Source organism: Prionailurus bengalensis, chromosome C2, assembly GCF_016509475.1.
Source record: "Prionailurus bengalensis isolate Pbe53 chromosome C2, Fcat_Pben_1.1_paternal_pri, whole genome shotgun sequence".
In the NCBI taxonomy this organism is placed as follows: domain Eukaryota; kingdom Metazoa; phylum Chordata; class Mammalia; order Carnivora; family Felidae; genus Prionailurus; species Prionailurus bengalensis.
In genome coordinates, this window is record NC_057350.1 from 87,974,970 (window position 1) to 87,990,172 (window position 15,203).

The 15,203-nt window shown below is 40.7% G+C and overlaps 1 protein-coding gene and 1 pseudogene across 2 annotated transcripts in view; both read right to left on the bottom strand.

Moving 5' to 3' along the window:
- Positions 1–14,980, bottom strand: part of ACTL6A (actin like 6A) — a 30,017-nt gene extending 15,037 nt beyond the window's left edge. Inside the window, exons 1-4 of one of the 2 annotated variants that reach the window (XM_043594849.1) lie at positions 14,743–14,980; positions 3,695–3,771; positions 3,357–3,531; positions 298–398 (exon numbers count right to left, since the gene is read on the bottom strand). In XM_043594849.1, coding sequence (XP_043450784.1) covers positions 298–398; positions 3,357–3,531; positions 3,695–3,771; positions 14,743–14,767 — 378 coding nt within the window. In that variant the 5' untranslated portion in view covers positions 14,768–14,980. Of the gene's footprint in view, positions 1–297; positions 399–3,356; positions 3,532–3,694; positions 3,772–9,478; positions 9,592–14,742 lie in introns of those variants that run through there. The other variant, XM_043594850.1, reaches the window with a different exon arrangement.
- On the bottom strand, positions 9,377–11,041 carry LOC122492223 (annotated as a pseudogene).
- Positions 14,981–15,203: the final 223 nt, after the last annotated feature.

Here is a 15,203-nt window from a genome sequence, read left to right on the forward strand (position 1 = left end):
ACGATCTCGAGGCCCGTGAGTTCGAGTCACGATCTCGAGGCCCGTGAGTTCGAGCCCCGCGTCAGGCTCTGGGCTGATGGCTCAGAGCCTGGAGCCTGTTTCCGATTCTGTGTCTCCCTCTCTCTCTGCCCCTCCCCCGTTCATGCTCTGTCTCTCTCTGTCCCAAAAATAAATAAACGTTGAAAAAAAAAAAATTAAAAAAAAAAATAAAAGCACAGAACATTTAAAAAAAAAAAAACAAAAAAAACAAAAACAACAACAACTAGAGAAATTCAGAAAAGAAAGTCTTTGTCTTACCGGTGCTTCTGACATGAGAACAGGATGCAGGCTGGCTTCTGACTTGACATGCATTTTGTAGGTATGATCCAAAATAGCCTGGAAACTATCCCAATCTTCAACTACAATATAAGATTAATACCTTCAAAACAACGCTTAGTTGAAGATGAATACAGAATCTTTTAAGAGACTGTTTCTATGTTTTAGAATACTTTAATATATAGAACCTATTTATTTTACAGATTTATTTCATAAGATAGCACTTTATATAAACATCATCTTTGTCTTCTATAAAATATGGAACCTCTTTTTTGTTCATCCAACCCCAACAGTATCACAACCCCTAAGACCTGTCCTAAATGTAATCAGTGCATCTAATAGACCTAAAATACCAAATAAATATTATTCACTAAGTACTTACTAGAGGCACAGTATACAATTCGAATGGTAAGAGGAAATACAAAAGAATGGTAGGATCTAAACCTGATATTTAGAAAGTTTACAGTCTACCTGAAAAAAGATTAAAAGATATAAATATAGATACAGATATAGATATAGATATAAACCCTCAGAGAATATAACATGCCTTCAATTTGGCTTCCACTTAAACATTCCATTGAAAGTGCTTGCATTTCGCTATGACCTTTTTTTTTTAAATTTTTTTTTTTTTAACATTTTTATTTATTTTTGAAAGACAGAGCATGAGTGGGGGAGGGGCAGAGAGAGAGGGCGACACAGAATCCGAAGCAGGCTCCAGGCTCCGAGCTGTCAGCACAGAGCCCGACACGGTGCTCGAACCCACTAACCATGAGATCGTGACCTGAGCTGAAGCCAGACACTCAGCTGAATGAGCCGCCAAGGCACCCCTTGATATGACCTTCTAACAGACAAATCCAGTGGAAACTTCACTTGTAATATAGCTTGACCTCTTTACATTATCTGACACTATTGACTGCTCAAAAGTTTGCAAACCAGTTCTGCCACAATCCAAAGAAGAAATGTCATTACTTGTACAACATACTCCCACAGTCCTATGAGGCTTTGGGGGAGTGGGGGGGGGGGGGGGCGGTGTCAATGAACTGCGTTAGTCATTCTAACTTTTCTCTTCCCTTCTTTGTGTAACTCTCAATGTCACAGCTGAGAACAATGAGAATCACTGGACTTCTATGCTTCCAAAACTTTTTCTTCTCTTGGCCTTCTGAATATTCTATATCCCTAACTGTTCTTTCTCATTCTCCTTCATGGGCACCCTTTCTTCTCTTTGGTTAAACAGAGAACAGGCTTTCACATGGAAACCCATCCTCAACCTTTTTCTCATATTCCACACTCTTTCTGGCTAATAAATAAAGCAACTCCATGTCTTAAAATCTTCTCACCTGCTGAATAGAACAGCACCTATATTCAAATACTTTGAACTCAAAAACAAACTCATTTACTTGCTATACAGAAAAAGGCCTGCTTATAAGGCTGACCTTTTGCTGCCATCTGAGAACTTGACTGATAACCAGTTCCCTACAGTGATATAAAACTTTCCCTAAATGATAACAGTAGTTCACTGCACCTAAACTGTTTGTACAATGTGGTTTGTGCTGAACACCTTCTTTCCCTCTGGGAGTCTTGAATTTTAGTAAATTCTAGACACGTGGTACCTACATGACCTCCCCCAGTAAAAATGGTCTCTAATGAGCTCCCTTGGTAGACAACATACACGTTGTCACAACTCATCGCTGGAGGAATTAAGTACATCCCATATGACTCCACTGTGAGAAGACCCTGCGAAGTCTGCCCTAGATTCCTCTGGACGGACTTCACTCCATACCTTTTTTTTCCTTTGTCAATTTTGCTTTGTATCCTCTCAGTGTAATAAACCTTAGCCATGAGTACCAACTATATGCTGAGTCCTGTGAGTCCTTCTAATGAATAAATGAACCTAACAGGGACCGCAGATATTACCAATACATTTGCCTTTGAAGACCGTAAAACTTGTTCCTTCCCATTCTATTCCTACTTCAATGTGTGGTACCCTCTATTCAATTACCCCAGTCAAAAATCTAGGAAACTCAATTATTCTCCTTTCACCTCTTTGATATCTCTCAAAGTCATCTCAAGATCTCAGCCATCAGTGATAAAATTTAAACCCTCTTCATTTCTCATCTGAATTCTCACCTCCCTAACTGATCCTCCTATCTCCAGTATCTCTCCCCAATCTAGCCTATGTACTGCTCTTAGAATAATCTCTCCAGCTGGCAAACACCCAACTGTTTAAATTCCTTTAGGGTTGGGATGCCTGGGTGGCTCAGTTGGTTGAGCAGCCAACTCTTGATTTTGGCTCAAGCCATGATCCCAGGATCATGGGATTGAGCCCCACATCGGGCTCCACACTGAGCATGGAGCCTTATGAGTCAGTCAGTCTCTCTCTCTCTCTCTCTCCACCCCTCTCTCCCTGCATCGCACTCTCTCTCTCAAATTAGAAAAAAAAATTTTTTTAATTTTTTAATTAAAAAAAATTCCTTTGGGGTTATCTTTCAGTTGCCAGCTTAATACACCCCTGGCATGGTTTACAAGCCCTATGATGATTGCTCTCTGTCCACCACTCCTGCAACTGATGCTAATGCACCCCACTGTTAATAGCCATACTTAATTGATGATCTTTCTAATAAACATGTAAGCCGCTTCCACAGCTCCACCTCTTCACACATGCTGGCTGCTCTCCTTTACCAAGCCTTGTTAGTCAGGCTAATCCTTATTTATTCGTCAAGTTCAGTGCAAAAGTTACCTTCTTTATGAAAACCACCACTGATCCCCAATGATGGGAGTTAAATACCTCTCCTCTCCAATCCCACTGCTTATCAAACACAACATTTATCCTACATATTTGGATATCTACATCTACCTCCCTATGAGTTTCTTGAGGAAGAGGAACATGTTTGATGCATCTTTGTATTCTCAGTGCCTGGAACATCAATTTGTGGAATTAAAAACAAAATACCTGATATTCAACTTATAAGAAGCCATTGTCTTATGTCTAAAATGTACCATATATACTCTATAAATCAAATCCATACAAGCAAACATCATACCCATCCCATTTTTTAGTGGTGAAATGGCCTCCGTATTCTCCCTGGGAACGCGCAGGGCATTAGTATCTATGTAATAGGTGGGGCCGCCTTGTTTGCCTTTATCACCATCTATTTCCATCAGTGTGCTTCCATCATCTCTTTCTACCACCATACCAATAGCTGTGGGGAAATCCACCTGGAAGAGTCAAAAACATAATACAAGTTTTACCTGCTTTATCAAGTAGTCATTTTTTCCCAACTAAAATCTTTTACCATAATTGAGTGAGAATTTCTGCATGAATTTAATTCTACTCAAGTAAATGATCCTTTCATATCCAATTAACTAACGCTACACTTACCTTGGGACAGTCCTCACCAGCATAACCAGCTCTCACAGTATAGGATCCAATGTCAAAAACAAGAGCTCCAACCTCATCTGAAAAAACAAAGGACAATTAACATTAACAACTTACAGGTCTCATATGAAAATTAAGAGTACTTAATGTGCTGGGGCACCTGGGTGGCTCAGTCGTTTGAGCGTCCGACTTTGGCTCAGGTCATGATCTCACAGTACATGGGTTTGAGCCTCGTGTCGGGCTCTGTGCTGACAGCTCAGAGCCTGGAGCCTGCTTTGGATTCTATGTCTCCTTCTCTCTCTGCCCCTACCCCACTCGTGTGCTCTCTCTCTCTGTCTCTCTTAAAAATAAACAAACATTAAAAAAATTTTAATAAAAAAGAGCACTTAATGTGGTTAATATGAGAATGTAAAAAAGTTCTATTAAAAAAAAGGGGCGCCTGGGTGGCGCAGTCGGTTAAGCGTCCGACTTCAGCCAGGTCATGATCTCGCGGTCCCTGAGTTCGAGCCCCGCGTCAGGCTCTGGGCTGACGGCTCGGAGCCTGGAGCCTGTTTCCGATTCTGTGTCTCCCTCTCTCTCTGCCCCTCCCCCGTTCATGCTCTGTCTCTCTCTGTCCTCCAAAAAATAAATAAACGTTGAAAAAAAAACTTTAAAAAAAAAAAAAATTAAAACAGGTATTACATTCTTATTATTATAAGCTTGAACTTAGTTTTAAATACACCTTAAAATAAAGATTCATTCAGTTAAAATATAACAAGTCATACCTTGTGTATCAGTAGAGGCTCAATCAGAAAAGAGATGGTACACTAACACTGGGTAATTTGCAAGAGTTTACTTATTAAAGGGACTATTTATAAAGATATAGGCACAACACAGGAAAACCAAAAGGGATAGTATGCTACCCTAGCACTAATAACAGATCTGTTGCCACTCTTAGAACTAAAGAAACACGGAGAAAGAATGGTTAGCAGAACCTGGAGAGAGTTGTGTTGGGAGGGCTACCTGATAGGAGCCGTGACCTTCAGTTGAGGGATGCAGTAAGCCATGGCTGACCCTGAGGGGAAGGAACCAGACTAATAAATATGTCAACCTCTCTCTTCCTCCTCTCTACTGGCTAGGGTAATCTTACAATTTCTCACCCAAACTGGGCCACTTCTGAATGCAAAAAGGGTTCCCTATTCATAGTTATACAAGGACAAGAGGCATAAGGCAGGAAACATGGTTGCCCTACCACTGGCCAAACCACAGATTAACAGACCCACTGAGACAGTCAGTAAGGGTCACTCTTCAAGGGCACAAAGAGGGTGGAAATGGTGGAAAGTGGAGAGGCAAATGGAAGATATCCAGTACACTTAGTTGCCATTTTTTCATGTTAATAGAAATTATATTCTATGCAATTAGGATAGAAACTTAGCAAAACCCCCAAAAAAAGAGGAACCCTGAAGAGTAAGAGTTTAAAACATAATTACATAAGCCAAGTAAAAAGTTATCAAAGTTTGCACGTTTCAAAGATTTGTAGTAGATAAAGTTTATTTAATGCTGCAAAGAAAGCTGATTTTTTTTCACATTCAAATTCAGAGAAAAGCCTCTAATTATACTTTGAAAATATTTCCCCCAAAACAGCAATCGTCCAAAAACAAAACACTTGGGTTTTCCAGGCACTAATTTTTCATTTTTTTCAATCATTAAAAATAATAAAGAGCTATTATTTATCTCCATTAAATTGGCAAAATCCATCTGATAAGACAAAGTATTGTCAAAGACATAGGGAAAGAGGAGCTCCTACACATTAACTAATAAAAGCTATAAACTGATACAACCCTAATGCTCAATTTAGTCATACACACTAAAGTTGAAAATGTTCATACATATGGTAATGCAAACTAGTGTAGCCACTCTGGAAAACAGTATGGAAGTTACTCAAAAAATTAAAAATAGAACTATCCTACGACCCAGCAATTTATCCAAAGGATACGGTATTTATCCAAAGGATACAGGTATGCTGTTTTGAAGGGGCACATGCACCCCAACGTTTATGGCAGCACTATTGACAATAGCCAAAGTATGGAAAGAGCCCAAATGTCCATCGACAGATGAATGGATAAAGAAAATGTGGTATATATATGTATGTACACACACACACACACACACACACACACACACACACACACACACACACACTGGAGTATTACTTGGCAATCAAAAAGAATGAAATCTTGCTATTTGCAACTACGTGGATGGAACTAGAGGGTATTATGCTAAGTGAAATTAATCAGCTAGAGAAAGACAAATATCATATAACTTCACTCATATGAGGATTTTAAGATACGAAACAAATGAACATAAGGGAAGGGAAACAAAAATAATATAAAAACACGGAGCGGGACAAAACATGAGACTCTTAAATATAGAGAACAGAGGGTTGCTGGAGGGGTTGTGGTAGGCAGGATGGGCTAAGAGGCATTAAGGAATCTATTCCTGAAATCATTGTTGTACCATATGCTAACAAACTTGGATATAAATTTAAAAATAAATACGGGCGCCTGGGTGGCTCAGTTCGTTGGGCGTTTGACTTTGGCTCAGGTCATGACCTCGTGGTTTATGAGTTTGAGCCCCACATCGGGCTCTGTGCTGACAGCTCAGAGCCTTGAGCCTGCTTCGGATTCTGTCTTTATCTCTCTGCACCTCCCCTGCTTGCTCATTCTCTCTGTCTCTGTCTCTCTCTCAAGTATAAAAAAATATATTTTTTAAAAATTTAAAAATAAAAAATAAATTATTTTAAAAAGGAAGAACAAAAGTGGGAAACTCACAGTACCTTATTTATAGACTTAAAGTTACAGTAATCAAAACACTATGTTACTGGCATACTATGATGTAGATCAGCGGACATATAAGCCAACAAAATAGAGAATTCAGACACAAACACACACACACACACAAAGAAAATGTACACACACAGAAATTACACTTTTTATTTTCTCTACAGAAACTCTCTCACACACATCACAAGGAAACACGTTTAAGAATGTTCATTAGCTATGTGACCTTCGGTGATTTCTAACCTCTCTGCCTCAGTTTTCTCGTATGTAAACGTGCATAATAGTTTCTAACACATAGGATGTTATAATAAATAAATGTGTTAAATGCTTTAATGCACATAAGCACTTACAACAGGAACAGCACATAATAATCACAATAAGTGGGAGCTGCCATTATCATTATTATCACCACACTACTTGTCACAGGAAAAGATAAAAATAATCTAATGGCCTCTCAGTAGGGAAATAGATAAACTATAAATTATTCATACCATGAAATACTGTACAGCAGTTAAAATGAATGATCTAGATTTACATATCAATATGGATAAATCTAAAAAAAAAAAAAATGACTAGTTTGAAAAGCTAGCTACTATGGGCGCCTGGGTAGCTCAGAAGGTTAAATGTTTGGCTCTGGTCATGAACTCACAGTTTGTGAGTTCGAGGCCCATGGTGGGCCGTGTGATGACCGTGCAGAGGCTGCTTGGGTTTTTCTCTCTCTCTTTCTCAAAATAAATAAATAAACTGAAAGAAAGAAAGAAAGAAAGAAAGAAAGAAAGAAAGAAAGAAAGAAAGAAAGAAAGAAAGAAAGAGAAAGATAAAAGGCTAGTTACTATACATACATACACATTGTGATACTATTAAATTCATTATGGATACACACACACTTAGTATTAAAAATATGCATGGGGCCTGGTAATGCTGCATACCCAACTTCGGTTCTGTGGTTACCTCTAAGGAGGGAGAAAAAGGAACTCTATATGAATAACATTCTATTTCTTAAAATATCTCAGGCAAATATGGTGAAATACTACATCTATCACATACAAACTTACATATATGTTTCATTATTAGTATATTTGAAGTACTAAAAATTGAGTTTTAAAATAAAGAAAAACCAATGATTATACAGATATTCATAGTGAAGAGATGGTATCTTTACAGAATAATAATCTCATTTTTATTTAAATAAAGAGCCACCTATTTTTATTCCTAATTTGAAAAGAAGTTTCATTTATTATACTTCTCATTCTCGATACAATTCTCTGATCCAAATTATTTTGTCTGAAAATAGGGGTCGTTAAAAGCAGAACACTGCATTTGTTTTCACCATAGCACGTATACTCAAGTACAAACAGTAAAGTTAACAAATGACTATAAATTAATAAACTTTAACACTGACTAATTACAATGTTGGGTAAAAAAATACCTTAACTAAATGAATTAATTGCCAGGTTAACCAAAATATTCAACTCTCATTCTCAAGGATCAAGGCTCTTAACCTTTTCTGTATCATGGACCCCTTTCACAAAGCTCTGGGCTGAAGTGTTTCCCCCTAAAATCCGTACATTGAAGTCTTCACCCCTAGGACCTTAAAATATGACTGTATTTGGAGATAAGGTATTTAAAGAGGTGATTAAATTAAAATGAGATCATTAGGATATGCCCTAACCCAATATGACTGGTGTCCTTATAAAAAGAGGAAATTTAGACACAGATATGTACAGAGGGAAGACCATGTGAAGACACAGGGGGAGGTTGGCCATTCCAAACCAAGGAGAAAAACCTCCGAGGAAAACAACCCTGCCAGCACCTTGATATCAGACTTCTTGACTCCAGAACTGTGAGAAAATTAATTTCTGTTATTTAAGCTACCCAGTCTGTGGTACTTTGTTACAGCAGCTCTGGAAAACTAATACAGATACATCAGGAAATTTAGGACTCCCTTCTTAGAATGTTCTAAAGTAGATTATAAAAGAAGCCAATTATACCAAAACATAATTCTACCTGTGGATTCCTTGGGGAGGTGAGGGACCCCACACTGGAACCCCTCCCTTAATTTACCCTCCCGTAGGTAATCTGCTCCACTCCTATGGCATCAACTTCTACCTCAACTTCTACTAATAATTTCAAGCCAAATCTTTCTCTCAAGCCCTCACCTTTATCTAGATCCATGTCTCAAACTTTTTTAAAAAACCATCACAAATAAGATTTTTTATTTGTTACCATTAAATGTCTGGATTTTAAGAGATTCTTGGACTGATGGCTCATATCCATCAGCTCGTTCAACTTTAGCAATGGTCTCTAGGGGTGCCTGGGTGGCTCAGTTGGTTAAGTGTCTGACTTCAGCTCAGGTCATGACCTTATGGTTCGGGAGTTTGAGCTCCATGTCGGGCTGTGCTCACATCTCAGAGCCTGGAGCCTGCTTTAGATTCATTCTCTCTCTCTCTCTCTCTCTCTCTCTCTCTCTCTCTCTCTCTCTTTCTCTCTCTCTCTCATTCTCTCTCTGTCCCTTCCCCTGTCTTTCTCTCAAAAATAAACAAACATTAAAAAAAAATTTTTTAGGGGCGCCTGGGTGGCGCAGTCGGTTAAGCGTCCGACTTCAGCCAGGTCACGATCTCGCGGTCCGGGAGTTCGAGCCCCGCGTCGGGCTCTGGGCTGATGGCTCGGAGCCTGGAGCCTGTTTCCGATTCTGTGTCTCCCTCTCTCTCTGCCCCTCCCCCGTTCAAGCTCTGTCTCTCTCTGTCCCAAAAATAAATAAACGTTGGAAAAAAAAAAAAAAAATTTTTTAAAAACAAACAAAAACTTTAGCACTGGTCTCATTTTCAGTAGCTTTTCCTTTTAAAAGAAAAGTGAATTACTACCTTCACCATGAAGCTCCATGAGCTCCCAATTCAAACTTGGGCTTCTTCAGCATTTTTACTTTTCTAACAAAGACATCATAGAGTGGAAAAATAGATCGGCAAACCTTGTTTAGATCTTTTCTGATGGTGTCTGGAATCAACTTATTTACCACTTCTTTCAAGTCATTTGTCTGCACACCTCAGGTCATAATCTCCATCATCATTTTCTGGATTTGGTGGACCTGTTGGTACTGAGCATAAGAGGTCTTCCGAATTGGATTGTTGCCTGTTTCGGTAAAACCAACACAAACTAAATGAAGCAAATAACCATCGGCAACCTTGACCTCAACAGGAGTTTCAACCATGGTTTGCCGTTTTTTTGACCATGAAGCACATTTTGTCATGGGTAAAATCCATGGCATGGAAATTAGTCAGGCAGTTTTTTCCCTGAACATCCTCAGTATTAGCTTAAATTTTCTAAATGCCAACTTCATCACTCTGCAGAAGGCTCACTTCAAAAACATGACCCTTAGGCAATCAGATACAATTTTGATTCCTTGAGTTCTTGTGACTAATGTTTTTCCAATATTTCTTATACTGAACACAGGTGGTGCTTTTACATCATACCAATTTTTCTTAGAAAACAGATCAGGAGCATCTGACTGCAGCTCAGGTCATGATCTCACAGTCCATGAGTTTGAGCCCAGCGCCAGGCTCTGTGCTGACAGTTCAGAGCCTGGAGCCTGCTTTGGATTCTGTGTCTCCCTCTCTCTCTGCCCCTCCCCTGCTCATGCTCTGTCTCTCTTTGTCTCAAAAATAAATAAAAACATTTTAAAATTTTTTTAAAAAGAAAAAGAAAAACAAAACAGATCAACCACTTTCTTCTTGACTCCCTTTCTGCCACCTTTCATAAGGCACTTGCTCTTGATGACCGCCATGATGCTACTCAGGGAGCCAAAAGGCCATATGACAAACTTCTTAGTGTACAACATTGATTCCTCCTGATGTCCCATGGTTACCTCATATTCAACATATGTGAAGCACTGTCTTCCTTTCCCCATCTTACTTAACCTAATCTTAGCAGTGCTATCACAGTTAGTGGCCTAATCAGCAGAGACAAAAAACTAAGAATTGTGAATTCCTTCATATTTTCATACCCCTCACCAAGTTCTGCCAAACATTCTGCTAAATATTTCTCAATTCCCTTCCTCTTTACTACCACTGCCCCTGTCTTGAGTCAAGCTCTTATCTCAACAGGGAATTACTACAATTCCCTGTAAGTATTGTATTTCCCATCTCTTCATTTTTTCCACCCACCTTACAAACTACTGCACTGTGATCTTTCAAAATTACAACTCAACATATTGGTACATAAATCCTTCAACGAAAAGAGAATCATCTGGTGGTTTCCCATCATCTACAAAATAAAATTCAAGTCATTTCACCCAGTTGATATTCAAGACCTAGCAAAATCTGGCAGTAATCTCATTTCCCACTTTACACACTAGTATGACTGGATAATGTTGTCTCCTAAACACACCACATACTCTCACTCAGCTAATTTTTGCATATGCTGTCCTTCTCCACTCTTCTTCCATCATCCCTACAACCTCTCTTATAAAGTCCTCTGACTCCCCAACAATGAGTTAGTAACTTTCTTCTCTGTTCTACCTTTGTACCTTCGACATATCGTCATTACCGAACACACTTTGTTGAATTACCCTTTCTCATCAATATAAAATTTTATAAATGATAAGATACACCATCTCTTCATGCACCAAGAAAAAAAGCATGCTGCCAATTAAACTCTGCCACACCATCAAGAAATATTCCATGTCGGGGTGCCTGGGTGGCTCAGTCAGTTAACTGCGGACTTCGGATCAGGTCATGATCTCACAGTGTGTGGGTTCCAGCCCTGCGTCTGGCTCTGTGCTGACAGCTAGGAGCCTGGAGCCTGTCTCGGATTCTGGGTCTCCCAGTCTCTCTGCCCCTCCCCTGCTCATGCTCTGTCTCTCAAAAATAAACAAACATTAAAAAAAAAATTTTAAAGAAATATTCCATATTAATTATACTTGAATTAAAATTAAAAAAAATTAAATATGTAAAATAGAAAAACTTCAAAAAGAAAAGAAATATTCCAACTTCAGCTCTTTAAATATGGGGAGGAGGGAATGTACAATTGAAGTAAATAAAATGCAGTGTCTATTTATTTGACTGCCTCACCTGTAAGACTGAGCTTCTTGGAGACAGAAGCTATACCTACCTGGTAAATTTTTTTATGAAATGAAAATCTAGGGGTACCTGGGTGGCTCAGTCGGTTGAGCACCCACTTTGGCTCAGGTCATGATCTCACGGTTCATGAGTTCAGGCCCTGCATCGGGCTCTATCTGACAGCTCAGAGCTGGAGTCTGTTTCAGATTCTGTGTCTCCCCCTCTCTCTCTGCCCCTCCCCAGCTCACACGGTCTCTCTCTTCTCAAAACTAAACATTAAAAAACAAATAAAAAAATAAAAATCTAATAAATCAATTATGTTCCTATCTTAATGAGAAGCAAACTAGACACAGACCTTTAATGTAAGACTCCTGATGCTTAGAATTTTGCATCTGCTTTTTTTTCCTTTTTCAAAGGTATAGGTCTATCTCCTGTACCTCGTGTTGTTAACAACTAGAACCAATGAACACAAAATAGAATGGCAAAGGGACATAGGAGACTTAAACCATAACCACAGAGGTCTGGATATTTAAAAACCAGGATACAATTTCTAATGGATAAAAGTCCTCAAGAGTTGGATCCCTTTGCTACTAAAAACACAGTTTTCACTTTTCTGAAGATATTGATGCTTTTCTGGAGTAAATGGCTTCCAAGTTTAAAGGTGTGGTGGTTTTTCTGGGAAAACATGAAACAATGGTGGCAATTTTCTAACCTGGTCTTAAAACATTCCAAGATAATACTGAAGGCTAATAACTTTGGGAGAAAGTGGGAAGATCATTTTTGTTTGTTTGTTTGGACAGGGTACACCAACTCATGGGGATGGAGATTTTGAAAAATTTTAAGGTTAGAGATCTGGGGGTCAGGAGTGCAGGAATGATGAAACAATTTATCAAAGATGGCCTGTTTATTTTTATAATGCAGAGTTTGAAGTAAAGGAACACCATGAGAGATAGTCACAGGAACAATGGGTAGGTCCAGAAACCAGTTAGAAAGTATAGAAATCTGGGTAAATTATGCATTATACCTAACGCTAAAGATCAATGTCAGATCTAGTCAGAAATCATTATTAGAATAAGACAGCCATAAATTTTAAAATTTAAACTTCAAAGATCTTTTCAATAAGCAAGTCAGTTAAAAATACAGCTTCTTAAGTTAATTATACAAAACCTAGGAGAGAAGAAGTTTGGTTTCTTCTCACAATACACCCTTTGGAAAATGTCACCCAATATAAATACTGACCATACAGTGGTAGCACAAACACAAAATCATACACTTATTTTTGTAAGTTTTAAATATTTTGTATGTGGAATAGGCTTTATGACATATTCCCCTCCTAAGCAAATGAGAAAAAGGACGTTTATTCTGAACACCTAAACCATACATGAATATGCTGTGGCTATACAACTAACTAAAAAATGACTTATGGAGAAACAACCAAAAAACTTTTTATTTTTAAAATAGGAAAGGGTTTTACTGAAATGCCATCTTCTTCAACCCAGAGATTCTTGTTCCCCATTTCTTAGGAAGTTCGATAACTCTTGGCCAGTTCATCTTTTCCATATTACTTTCTTATTCCGTAATACAGGGACAGCATTACCATCCCCTATATGGTTGTTATAGATTGGACTAATGCATGTATTAAATGCAACACATGAAAAGTCTCTGGGAACAGTTCTTAGTACACAGTATGCACTCAATAAATGTTTGCTGCTGGTATCATTAATATCCATTTCTGCCTCAGTCATATTAAACAATGCCTTCAAAGGAAATACTCCCAGACAGCCTCTAAGTCCTTGGATCAGTGAACCTAAAGGTCAGAATAGAGTCAACAGCCTCCGTAAGGCAAAGGGACAAAGATCCAGGACTGCATCTTCAGATGAGTTAGAGGTAAATCATGAAGATCCACTAGGCTTTCTCCAAAGTAAAAAATGGGAAACTACGGACGCTCACATGTGAGAAATCAAAACCAAGAACATAAACGGGAAAGAAGAGGCTGAGGGTCAGCATATTACTTCAGAGACTCTAGCTACACTCCAAAAACTCCTAAGAACTTTGAAAACCCAATTTCTATCCCCTACCTGTAAAATGCCATCCTCTTCAGAAACAGTATCCATCCTTACTAGACACAGTAACAAAAGCAACACTTCAAATCTGTCTCCTTGTTCTGGAAACTCCTCAAACACAACACAAACCAGAATCATATACATCAGTGCTTCCTCTACCTGTCTAGCAAGAATGGAAGCTCTGATTCAGTATATGTAGACTGGAGCTTGAGAGTCTGCATTTCTAAAAAGCTTGCAGGTGATGCTGACTCTGCTGATCATGGACCACACGTTGCGGAGCCACGTATAGCATCATCTCATTGAATCTTCACAACCTCACCACTGGGCAGGAATTATCTTTCCCAAAATGAGCCCGAAGTTGAGAAAAGTTAAGTAACTTGCCCAAGGCTAAAGCGCTCAATACATGGTGGGGCTGAAAGTACAAGCCGGGTCTGCGTAACTCCCAGACCCGTGTCAATCTTTCCACCACACTACAGCCTGCCCAAGAAAAGCATCTGTAAGTTACAGGTGTTCCCATGGGTAACTATGGAGAACCCAGTCAACAGGCAGAAATTACGGAAAGGTGTGAGGCTGCTGAGCACGGAACGAGGAGGCTGCGTCGGGAGTGGCCGCCACTCCTCCAGGCAGTGGTACCTCTCTCTGCTCGCTTTACCCTCCAAGGGACTTTGCGGAAACCTTCCGTCCACGCTTGCAAACTGCTGGAACCTCCCAAGTTTAAACACACGCGCGCGCCCCGGTGTCGCAGACTTGTGGAGACACCGGGGGAGATGCGACCCTGCGGCTGGCCACTCAAGCCCGGGTTCTGCGGGCCGACCCCCTTGGATGAAGTGCCCGCCCAGCCCGAGGCCGGAGAGCACCCCCAAAACCCTGCTCCTCCGGGGGGCCAAGACTGGAAAGAACCGCAGGGGGCGGCGACTCCGGGCGCCCAAGGCTCTCAAAAGAGCTGGGTGGGCTCCGGGGGCGGGCAGAGCGCGGGGCGGGGATGGGGCGGGGAGGCCGGGGTCCCGAGCGGGGGAGACCGGAAGGGGCCGCCGTGGAGGGGAGGGCTGGGGGCGGCGGTTACAAAACCCACACGCTAAAAAGGCGCGCTCTCTCGTCCGGCCGCACTCACTCACCTCCCCCGTACACCCCGCCGCTCATGGCTGCTGTCCGCGCGACTCCTACGCTAAAGGCCACCGGGCGAAGTGACTGCGACGGCCGCGAGTGTGGGTCCCGAGAAGCACTAACCCCCTACCCCCTTAACTTCCACCGCCACCCCCCTCGGGCAACAAAGCCGCGTCCACACACCCTGGAGCTCAGTCACACTTGCTGTCTGCTCTTATCAGCCAATCACAAGAGGCCCGGGCACCCTTTAGCCAATCAGAGAGAGGTTGTGTGGCATCCCTGCCGCGGCACAGCCAGTTTAGCCAATCGAGGGCAACCATGGAGGCGGGGAAAGGGTAAAGCGACGGAAGGAGGGAAGGAGTTGGGTTGCGGAACTGGCCCCAGGCGGGAGGGGTAGCTGGGGGCGGAGCTTCCTGAGTGGGCGGAGCTTCCTGAGTGGGCGGGAGAGTGCGGCAGAGGGAGCAGCAGAGCG